Below are 12703 nucleotides of genomic sequence, written 5' to 3' on the forward strand. Positions count from 1 at the left end.
AACATGGTACATTGATATCCTTGGGTTAACTACTTTGTATTAGCTAAAATGTAACATTTACAATGAAACGTAAATACAATCATTACATACATACATATAAAATAATATAACAATGATCTAGCCTACCTATATGTCAGCCGTCTTTATTTAACTCGGTGCATCGACTTTTGTAACTTCTATTTTCTGAATCACCACGGCAGAATATATTTTCGTTGACGCAGCGTGGTATTTTCGTTATATGAATAAACGAAATTTGTGAATCTTGAATATGGGTGATTATTTATAGTTTCCCGTCTTTACAACCATTAACAAGGTATTTGTAGCTACTTATATTTTATGCCATGCTATTGTTTTTTATCTTTAGTTAATTTATATTACAAAATTTTGGAAAACTATTTTTAATTTTAGTTACTTACCACTGAAATTTCTGAACAGATGATACAAATAAGTTAATCATATATCTTTATCGCGTAAAATAGTAACTAGCTCATCATAGCTTAATTCGGATTACTAAGGTAGGTAAGTACTTCATAGATAATAGAAATGTGGGTAATTGTATTTTGTATTACAATACACTTACTTAAATTGTAGTGATAATTTTGATATATCATAAATACTTACATATTGGTTACAAACATATATACTACTAGCTGTGGTCGCAGTTTCACCCGCGTGAAATTTATAACTCTGCATTATACTGATATAACTCTGCATCCATCCATTTACAAACTTCCGCGTTTATAATATTAGTAAGATAAGTATGGTAGCAGGAACGGGTATGTGTAAGTCCCGTCGATGTCATGATTTGGTCAAAAAGTTTCAGCAAACTTTATCAATTTGTTACTTAACATATTGTCTGAACTTTGCTCTGAAAAGGGGGCAGTGACGTTGAAACGACGTATCCCGACGTATCGATAGCCTCTACGCGTGCGTAACGTATTTTGTTGTGTGTGTAAATGTCTAGCGGTGCACGCGGCCGGTGCGTGTTTTATATCTGTCTCATTTCCACACCCTTCTGTCACATAACGCCATCCTGTTCCTCAACGAGACTTCGCTGTTTAGCTGAGGAGTGCCGTTGATTTAAAATACATCCACATTGAATTAACCCTCAGTTTAGTTCGTGCGGCCCACTGCAACGGTTACCCAATCTTCAAGTATCGTAGCTTAGTTCGCTGCAATAGTTGTGACCACACTTTCTGAATTATCTGTTTGTGAAAATCTCTTTTTGAGAAAAATCGAGAGCTGCTAAAGCAAGTAGCTTTATAATATTATTAACTTTAATATAGGTAAGTGTCCCTAAAAATTACAGAATCCAATTTTTATACTCATCTTTAAGTAAAAGTTTCAGGAATATACGGCTGATTATTATCCGTTAGTATGTGTGATCTATGGATAAATATTGTGTTTCAGTAAATAAGTTTATTTTTAAACGTAAATACTGCTACCAAAAATTTTTTATTTATAATATCGATGAGGTATCGACTTCATTATGGTATGTTCTAAAAATTGCGATCGGAGCTATCTCGGCAAAATGGCCGACAATTTTAAGTGCAGTGGTTTCTACGCTTTCTCTCTCATCTCTAGGTCAATCGAATCTACGTCATTTCACTTTCCACTTAATCAATTAGTTATATTTTGATTCGCAGCATTATAAATAATCACATAAACTTTTTAGTATAATTAATAATTTAGCTATTTTAGTTATTTTAGCTATGTATACTTATATTAGATAATTTAGTAATATAGAAATAAAGGACCTAGCATATATAAAATCTGTGAGTTACAATTTACCAGTTCTAGTTACAGCTAGTTAAACTATATAACTAGGTACTTGTTTTTAAATAATTTTCATAATATTAGGCAATTTTATATTCACTCGGATTCCTGTCTATTGAATTGAATAATCTAATTTACTAACTTAACTACTTACTACTACTTACATCTATGATTAAATTTCTGCTAAAAAGTTTAAAACGCTTCTTTCACCGTAAAAACAATTACCTACATATAAATTATTGAGGTCCAATATTACTACCTACATTGAAAGCACTATTCATGTAACTTATAATATTATAATGATTTAGAAAAATATAATTCGAATAAGATTTATTTAATTCTTTATAAATAACTAGTTATAAAATAGCATACAAGTAGTCGTATGACGTTGACTCGTTGATCCAAGGAATTTCAAAATGGTGGATAGGGATAGTCCCTAATCAAAAAGACTGCGTTCTGTTGGTTGGGAACTTATAAATTCAAGAGATGGCGTAAGAGTGTCACTTCATTAATAATATAGAGTCATAAACTATGTTCAAGTTATTATGCCTGTACTATACAAAATATATAAAGATATTAAAAATGAATTAATATTTTATAACGATATTTTAAAATTTATTTAATTTCTTTGTCACTTTTGACAATATTCCTATTTGATCATACAATATTACATAATTAATGTTATTGGGTTGCCCTCTCCCACGTTGATTGCATTCAACAGATTACAAAAAGTTAGTTGTTGGGTTTGTAAATTTTTGTTATTTTATTTACATCTCAACTTAGTTTTTTTGGGTGAATGTGACTATTTTCTATTCATATAGGTAAAATAACATAGGAATAAAAGAAAAATGTCTCTTGTTGATATAAAATGTTTGCGTTTTTGTTTATTGTATTTTATTTATGGGTATACAATCTGATTTGGCAATCGTTATTTTGTCATAATGTCGTAGGTATAATAAAAAATGTAAATAATATAAATAATAAAAAAAACTAAATTTGGGTATCAAATGTTGGTGAAATATCACTTAGGGGTATGAACGAATACGTTTAGATCCTAATCTCAGACCTAATGAATATAGGCACAAAATTTAGTAAGAATCAGTCCAGCCGTTTCGGAGGAGTTTTGTTAAAACTCTATGATATGATATGTATATATTACAAAATATCTTCAAATACCACTATGGCAAGTCTAGAAAATAAATATACATTAAGATGCACACTCCATGTTCATGATTTCGGTTGTTCCCGAAGGTATTTGACAAGTAATGGGCGGATTTTGGAAAAAAAATGTCTACCTGAATATACCTAATTTTACTGTGACTCACATCTTCCATAGCAGGTAGTACAAATAAAAAATAGAATAACTGTAATTGTAAAAAGATATCATCATTATAAAACATTTGAGGAAAAGTGCATAGATATGTACATTCGCAATATGACATAAGTGGAATATTCCATTGGCAAAGAACAATTTATATAAAAGTGGTTTAAATCAACTGTTTCAATAATACGTCATCGGTTTAGAATGGGCACCAAAACATAAGACATTGTATTTGGATACATACGATAAATACAGAAATGGGTAGAAATAAAAACAATAGCTGACTAACATAACAATTCATAAATTGTACAATTTCCTTAAAGTTGGCAATCACTGTACCAGTTATTTTAGTGTTACTGTACAACTGTAAGTAATATGTATATCTATTTATTGAGCTGTGTAATTAACATATAGGTAGTACTCGTATGTGAAAACCACAGACAAAATGATAATATACAAGAGTTGCCACTCTGGAATAGCTTACAATACCTACATAGTATAACTGTTAATAACTATAAAAATTTAAATTATATTTTCTGTGTAAGTTTTCTACATTTTATTTTTTTGAATTCTTATTAATCTTCGAATGGACTTTGTAATGCCACACACGAATCAAATCGATTCGATTTCGACGATCGATTTGATCGAAAAATCGATATTTGATGAAATATAAATTGATATACGTATCTGGATAACTATATTGTATTGTATGTAATTTGGTAAATAAATACAAAAAATATAGTAAGTACCTATATTATATACGCAAATAGCCAAAAGATTTCGGTATAATGGTTTTGGTGTTTACTTTCCTTAAAACATACAAAATCTCATAATATCATATAAATGTGTATTAAAAATATTACTCTACAATACGTCATATATTTTTAAAATTTACTGCATTTGCAGTTCATTACAGAGAAAACAATGTGATATTTTCGATATAACATTATGAATAGGCGATTGTATGGTTTTTCCCGATTTTTTATTAAAAATGTGAATTATATTCCATTATTCAAAACGGTTAAAGAAAATTTCTAATTCGGATATAGTCGATATATTAACTGAATGTATATGTATATTCTTTTCGTGAAAATTGTAAAGAAAAGTTATAAATGTCACAATATTTGTATTTAGGTACTATTGGTTGCTTTACGCACGCATGCCGTTTAATTTAAACACAATGATTTATGTCGACTATACACGCTACGATAAATCGATACTTACTGTATGGATTTCTATATCTGTTCTAATTTATTTATCGTAGTGAGTTTTTATTCATTCTCTTTATGTTAATCATAGTAACAGTCTTCTTCTTTGAAAACAGTAACAACAATATAACATCAAATTGACTGATTGAGTATATTCTCAATACGTTTTATAGTATTAGGTATATCGTATATTTGCTAAATGTAAAAGATTTCCACAATTCGACGAAGCAGTCGATACGGTTACTTCTGATTCGACGTCGTGCTAATTTTCTGCCGTTCTAGGAAACCAATATTTCTATAGAATATTCTCGTTGTTTAGCTATATTAAGAACTAAATAATTTGGCAAATGAAGTGTTCAAAGTAGTTTAAAAACTAAATAAAGTACGATGCCATAAATTTGAAGTGGATGATTTTTGTTTTATGTCTATAACTTAATAATATTTCACAGTACTGAAAACAAACAATGCTCGCCAGCCAAACTATGGAGATGCAAGCCGAGGAAACCCCATTGGCTCTCCAGCGTCTCTGGAGTTTGACCCGCGCTCGTCTCGCGGGAACTTCTACAGCTTCCGCATTGAATGAGGAACCAGCGCTTGTAGAAGAAACATTATCTTACGTGCAGGTGAATTAATACAGCCTTATACACTAATATATATATATAATATTAGGTTTATATTTATTATAAATGGGGATTGATCGAGTTAATTTGTCTGCTTTTAAAGTTTTTTTAAACAATATAATTGCCTATTAATGGAATCTATAAAAAAAAGTAGAAAAGGACTTAAAAATATCTCTGCTGGAGTAATTAGGAATTATTTGCATATTTTTGTTGTATGGTTTTGCTATTTATATTAGGTACAATATTTATTATATTACACAGACATAGATGTCTGAATGGTATTAATAAGATTTACATTTAGTTTAGCAGTTGAATAGGATTTAAATCCTGCTTTGACATTTCTTATAAATACCTAAGATATAATTTGATGCGTTATATCATCACGTTTCCGGCATAAATTATATAAGGAAAATAAAAACCACGTAAAAGATTTCCTTCGAAATTTAGAAAAAAATATTTTTAATTGGAATAAAATATTTCATCGAAATTCAAAATGCATAGAGCAATTAACACAATCATTTACAACAGTTGGTAGCGCCCTTATGAGAAAAATTATCTTTAAATGATTACAGTAATAAACAACTCTTATTACAAATATAGGTCGATATATTTTAAAAATAGCGTTAACAGAATGTTTCGATGTATTTTTGTCAATTTTAAGTTATAATCTCGATACGACGAGGTCAGTATATTGACCTCGCTGAAAAAATGTCCTTCCTCAAATAGCCATCGTTCATGCTCGATAGCAGGAAACGAATATGATATTTTATTTATAATTATGTAAGCAATACAATCGGTTTCTTGTTACGTGACAGCTGTGTTTAAATATATTACAATATCGCTAGTATTTAAAATTGGACTAATATAAAATGTTTTATCAGCAATATATCAGACCAAATACAAATTGTATGTGCACATGTAAGACACCGTTGGGTTGTTATTTTTATATTATTGTTATATAACTAGAATGGCAAACAAGCAAATTTATGGTAAGAAACAATATACCCGTACATGAACAGCACCATGACATCACGTTATCATGTGACACCCGTGATACACATGAATTACCATTGCTGAGGTCTGAATGGCATACTTCTAATTCTGTAAATTTCCCATACAGATAGATAGGATATATTAAAGCAAATATCTATATTTTATTTTGGGAAATGATAAATAATTGGTGTAATAGCTGTCGGGACATTTGAAGGAGATATGACATGAATGAAACAAAATAACGGATGGATGTCAGAAATGAACTGCTAAGATTTAATATTATTTTCTATGGAACTGCACGGGAGTTTAGTTAGACAGCTTCCGTGTGGGTGTAGTATAGTAGAAATAGCCGTACAAATAGCTATTTTATGGTTCCGTCATGATACAACAACGCGTGCGTTGTTATTTTTCAGTTCAAATGCATTTATTGCCACAACGACATAAAATTGATTATTATATGTAAATTACTTTTATCGCAGACAAGAAGTAAGTATGAAATGATTAATACCTAACAGCGAGTTTCAACGAAAATAAAATAATCGCAATTCTTTTAATAATAGAAATGAGTTGAGTAAGTCAAGGATTATTGGAAGATGTAGCCTCATTTCAGTATCTTTATTATACTTACTCTTTATTCGCTATTGGAGTCAACATGATTAAAGATAAGATATATACTTTGTTGATTCTAGAATATTCCAGACGAGTAGGTTTGACATAGTACTACGTCATAATATAGTAAATAACGGATAGCAATAATTTATTGCTTCAACACGGAATAAATGTTAAAGCTTATCTAGTACCTATATTAAAGTTTGTTGTGTAAAATGTAATGTTATTTGTTATTAGAAGACGGAGGGATCTTCAAAAGCATTGGCACCCACAGCCAACGACTATGAGAGTGACAGTGAAGAGGTTCATGGATTGGAAGTGGCTGTAAGTACAATATTATTGTCCGAAAAGTCATTTCACTGAATAAATATTTATCTCACGTGTTTTGGAAGTACAAGGAAGTTATGATTGTTTCTTGATATGTTTATTAATCACAGAATCATGTAGCGTCACACCCCCACCGACTGTTATGTTATCTATATCGCGAGTCATATTCTCGTGTCTAGACGACATAAAAACAATACGATATGTGATAACGGTTATACTGAATTATGTGAATGTTCTAGTAGAATCGGGAGCCAATCAGTACACTTGATTGTCTTCTGTAATATTACCGTTGTTGTGATTCACAGATTCACTATTCTATTAAAAGAGTTAAGGTCAATAACATTCATTAATTATATTTTTAAAAGGTTACAAAAATTAAAATTGTCTTTATGAAGAATTTCTATGATGTACCTAATTTGAATTTAGTATTTATAGAACACAATTCAAATAAGTAATGGAACATTTTTCCAATGCCAGCAAAATTTTCTAGAGAAATATATACAAACGCTTTGAAATAGAACTATCAATGTAAACATGTCAATATAAAAACGAACTTTGCTCCAGCTATTTGCCGCAATCATCAAATCATGAAGGCAATTGGAAATTGATGCTCAGTCAGAGCATTTATTGCATCTGTAGCGTATTATATTATACACTAGTCTACGTGATGCTTACAAAGTACTTAATATCAATTGCTTCAATTGAAATGTGAACGCCAATTTCAAAGACGCAATGTTTATTGTTATACATACATACATACATTTAAAAACACGACTTCATTTATATTTTGTAGTTTTTAAAGAAACCCCATCCCATATTAATCCAATATTTGTTATTCAATAATATATTTTAAATGAAATGCACATAAGTTACACACTTAATGCTACATTTATCTCTACATTTTCTCTTGGCAAGATCGATAGGCAATAAGATGACGCGTAGGATACATATATACAATATGTATAGTTCTTCCTTGATGAGTTGTTTAGACGAGCTTTCTTTATTCTGTGCTTCAGCGCTCACTAGACCGGTCACTGTTTATTCTATTTTATTATACTATATACATATATTTTCAATGGCAATGTTAGATAAAGTTGTTTACGAGGAATATGAAAATTTTTTTGTAGATTTTAAAGAAGTGAGTAAAAGAAATGTGGGTAGGCGTAATTTACGCTCAAACGTGAATCACTGACCGCATATTTGGATCATCATATTTTTATAGGATGTGTACGAAGCGCCCTGCCAACGTTACTGGAGTAATAATTCGAGGGATAAGGAGGTGTTACTCGATGCCAGCACTTTAGGAGATGTGCCCGCGGTCTACCGAGTACCGCCACTGGGTCCGCACCAGATGCCGGTTATCGGGGTGTACATCGACCCCCGTGTCAGAACCGGCTTCAGATATAAAGTTAGACCGATGCAGGTGAGACGAGTAATTTAATTTAAAACTTAACGATGTCGCAACTCTCGTATCATATCGCAGGGCTATGGGGTATAGTCGTGTTGGTTTTAAACAGAAGTGTTGAAGATTGCATTCAGATAACTTAATATGCAATCTTCCACATTTCATATAGGTATAATTTTTACCTTTACACAAAATATTATAAAAAATACGACTATACCTTATCAGATGTTCAGTGTTGGCTTAAGTCATCGACGAATTTGTATATAACAAACTACGCTTTTGTTCATCAACGTGGTATTTACATACATGGGATACGAAAAGAAAAACTACGAAGATCCATATAAGATTTCGGGCAAAATTATTAAACTGACCTGAACTGTGAAAGAGACAGCTACGCACAAAATAACGATATACCTAGGTGTGAACTGAGTTTGGACTTGCTATCAACAATTACTCTTGTACTTTTTACTTTACTTGTATTGAAAGGCAAATTTTGTAATTGAACTTTGATGTTATATCTTAAATGAAACTGTATTTTTATAGATATTTAAAACGAAGTCGTTTGTGGTTAATTAACAGAATATTTTTGTAAGATTTTATCCTTTTCAGGATCTAGAGGATGGTGAGTTTTTCATTATCTTACAAAAACATTCATGGACTATGCGAATACTCTTAAAAATATAACATATTTTAAATTTAATTATAACAGAATGTACAACAATTTTATTTGTATTGCAATTTAATATAGCTATAGTAGTGACAAAAGGTTATTCGCAAAGTATCAAAGCAATATAATTACAAGCGATTTATATAAAAAAATATTAACTTACGTCAAAACAAGAAAAATGTATTTAATGCAGTAATACTAGTATATACTTAAGTATATACTTAATAGTGAGATCATATGATCTATTCCATCTCTTGGTTACATAATCAATATATATCTTGGTTATGGAATACTCCTATTTGACATAGAGTTAGTACATGTAAATCAGAAGGGCTTCTTATACCTAGTAACAACGTTAATTATTGTTAATAAAAAAAATCTACTATGTTTCTAGGACATTGTATCCTATTCGTATGTTGTTATACATACGAGTAGGATTACTGTTTAAAATGTCCATACAACTATGGTAGTGGTAATATTTCAAGATGATATTGACGAAACTCTGATTGTTTAAAGTTAACGGTCTTAAAATGGGTCCAAAGTCATTTCTTACAACCTAAAAACGATCGCTAGCAGTTCAGGTACAGATGCAAATTGTTTAGATTTGAGTAGTGGGTTAGTCGAGTGAATAGCGGTGTCCGTTGCTGACATTTCCAGAGTGAAATTATCATCAACGACCAACACTGTTAACACGTATATATGGCCACTATTTGTGTGCACTTGTCGTATAGGCGATGGTATGTGGATCGTCCAGTTTTTCAGAACCTCGCCCAGATCGGCATTGAATACAAACCTCAAGATTGCTTGCCGTGACCCGACAGGTCGAAAGTGACATACTGGCTGGGAGCATGTAATGTTCAAAATAGGTAAACCATAAGTATCATTCATAAGGGCGTCATGCCATAATATTCATATAAAAGAGAAAATGTGATGTTGTTATGATTATTATCCACCGCATCAGTTCATTTCGTGTTGTTATGCTCATTGTTTATTAAATATCATTGAACATAAAATTCGCCAATAAAATAGTCATAGCATTGATCACAATTCAAAACATTTGTGTTTTCAAAATTAAATTTAAGAACTGATTTTTTTATTTATTTCTGATTCATTATATTGAAAATAATTAAAAAATTCACAGTATTCGATCTGTTAAAATTGATTGATTGATTGTAAAGTGATAAATAAATTTATAGTGAAGCGTTTTATACCGAACTGTGTGTTATATTGTAATATTATATTTCAGGCTCTAGATGCTGCTCCATTATCAGTGAAGCCGAGGTATTTATTTGATGGAAAGGCCCTTACTCTACAATCAATTGGTCGAGGATATGCACGACGAATCACCTTCGAGCCCCATGATTGCACACTCAATGAGAATAACAATTATTTCTGGACTGACTCCAGGCCGGAAGGATTTGTGTTTGAAATAGAGGCTATTTCCATCGGAGACAAGTTTACTATCTATGATGCTAATCATGAACCACAAGGAATTTTGGAAGTCGTACAACAGCAGGTAAGATTATTCATAGGTTCCAGGTTCTTGACGAATAGATTGACATATTTAGGAAAGTGTGTCTATTTGCATATTTATATTTGAAATTAATGTGTTAGGAAAAATCTTACTTTAAATTTAAATCTACCAAATACATATATTATCTCAAAATTTGCTATATAGTCAAATCTTATATATCCTTGCGAATAGAATATATAGTCACTCTTAATTTAAAACCATATTCTTAATAATTTGTTTTTAATCTTAGACGATTAAAGAGTATCTATAATTTTCTTAACAGAAAAACCAAATTGAACTGGATCAAAAAATTTACGATGATGGAGCAATTGTTAAAAAAGTGAAGATCAATACACTATGCAAAGTTGAGTGGTATGAGAATGATGGTGCTACAAAACTAGTCCCAGTCACTGGTATTGCTATTCTCAAGAAAGGACGAGGCAACGCGGTAATAGAGAGGGTGGTAAACGTTGCTATTGGTATCAAACAATTGAGGAAAGGATACGAACTTAGGTCAGGCATTGAATCTTCGTCCAGAAGGATCACAGTCAACGGAGGCGACATCAAAGACATTCCATGCCAATACTGTGTTGTTGGTCTCGAGAAATATGAGCTTCCCGTTATAGGTAATTTAACTCGCATATGTTTTGAATGTATCTGTAAATTATGTCACATAAGGAAATAAATTTTAATTGTATCAAGAGAAAGTGCTAATAACGAAATTTCTGTTAATGTAATAAACAATAAATTAAAGAAACATATACCTTTAGAACAGGTATAGTCTATTATTTTATTAGGACTTGTAATTATTAAAATTATAAAACCTGCGAGTACAATTAATTTATTATACCTCTAACTTTCCTAACAAAAAAATCTAATAAAAGTAATAAATTTTAATTTGTCCATATTAAATGAAACTATTGACAGATCGAATAGATTCGATTATTGAATATGAAATTTTTATTTGTAGGAACATATGTTGATCCACGTATCATCCCTGGCTTCCATTACCGCGTGAGGCCTGCTGGCAGTCGGCGCCATCTTTTCGAAGGCCGCAGCCTGTTACTGCAATCTGTCGGCATGGGTTACGGCAAACGCATTACCTTCAAGTCTGACAGCCTAAACTCTCCTGACAACTACTTTTGGTCAGACTCACACCCAGAGGGTATGGGCATAGAGACTCGAGCCATACATCCTGGCATGAAATTCACTATTACCGGAAACGGGGTAAGCAGCATACAAATTACATCCATTAGTATATAAATTACAATAGTAAGACGCAATGACTATAATGAATAGTCAGACAGATGTCGTTTTGTTTACTCGCACGTGATGATTCAATACAATTTTGGCAGAGGTTAATTTCTAATTGCATTTCACGTTGGTCTTTTGCCAAAAACCTTGGCAGTTCCTGTCATATGTCAAGTGTTTATAACGTAATTTACACTACAAGGTCAGTATAGAAATATTGTTGTTGTTACAGGGTCTTTTGGGAGAAGCAAGCGTGTTCCGAGCTGATTTACCACAAGTTGAAGAGAAGACAGTATTTGTAGATGTACCCAACAAACGCGGAAAGACTGTGGAGAAGTACGTGCACGTGGATGTCACCTGTCACGTGAAACTGGCGACAACAGGCGGAGGGTCTGTGGACTCTGAAGTACATCTGATGAAGGTGTCAGGGGTAGCACTCCTGCGTAAAGAGTCTGGAAGTTCTGTAGCAAAACTTGTAAAAGTTTTCAATGTAGGATTAGATTCTCAATTGAACTTGTTGTTCGCACACTCACAAACAGAGCTCACCTTCCATCCTCTTCCCTAAGTTGCTACACAAGACCTGAATGGTATTGCAACACTTGTGGCAATAATGCCGGTATCACAGTGTTGTAATCCCAAAAAGACTCACCTGGCGCGCCAGAGGCTCCGTCGAACGTCAATCGATTTGGTCAAGAGTTTTTGCAACCGAAGGAAGACTTTGTCTATTGTACTGTGGCATAATGGTTTGCTTGTATGACTCGGTTGTAGAGTGGTTTCAATATGTCATCAATGAAACATCTGAAAGGTCTAAATCCTATCCATCGGTTATTAGGTACCTACTACCTATTCGAATATTACAACATAAGAAGTAGGACTAATAAAATATTTCCAAGGTATTATTATTCTATTAAATGAAACTGAAAAATCATTGTTAATTATGTTGACTGTCAGTATTTTATTTAACAATTAAAACCATAATATAACAATTAATAAATCAGATATCATTGAAGAGA

The 12703-nt window shown here is 31.7% G+C and overlaps 1 protein-coding gene across 1 annotated transcript; it reads left to right on the forward strand.

Annotated features, from left to right (window-relative positions):
- The first annotated feature begins 1107 nt into the window (after window positions 1–1107).
- On the forward strand, window positions 1108–12703 carry LOC131846772 (uncharacterized). The gene is made up of 8 exons (XM_059196166.1): window positions 1108–1286; window positions 4755–4928; window positions 6765–6851; window positions 8077–8277; window positions 10173–10442; window positions 10723–11065; window positions 11410–11666; window positions 11923–12703. The coding sequence occupies exons 2-8, from the start codon at window positions 4770–4772 to the stop codon at window positions 12253–12255; spliced, it is 1650 nt and encodes a 549-aa protein (XP_059052149.1). The 5' UTR covers window positions 1108–1286; window positions 4755–4769; the 3' UTR covers window positions 12256–12703.

Source organism: Achroia grisella, unplaced genomic scaffold, assembly GCF_030625045.1.
Source record: "Achroia grisella isolate CSIRO2021 unplaced genomic scaffold, CSIRO_AGI_Agris_v1 utg512, whole genome shotgun sequence".
NCBI lineage: Eukaryota > Metazoa > Arthropoda > Insecta > Lepidoptera > Pyralidae > Achroia > Achroia grisella.

Excerpts from the sequence above, each read along its gene's own strand:
- LOC131846772 (XM_059196166.1), top strand. The coding sequence starts at position 4,770 with ATGCTCGCCAGCCAAACTATGGAGATGCAAGCCGAGGAAACCCCATTG. Across the intron at positions 10,443-10,722 it reads TGGAAGTCGTACAACAGCAG|AAAAACCAAATTGAACTGGA; the intron begins GTAAGATTATTC and ends TTTTCTTAACAG. Across the intron at positions 11,066-11,409 it reads ATATGAGCTTCCCGTTATAG|GAACATATGTTGATCCACGT; the intron begins GTAATTTAACTC and ends TTTTATTTGTAG.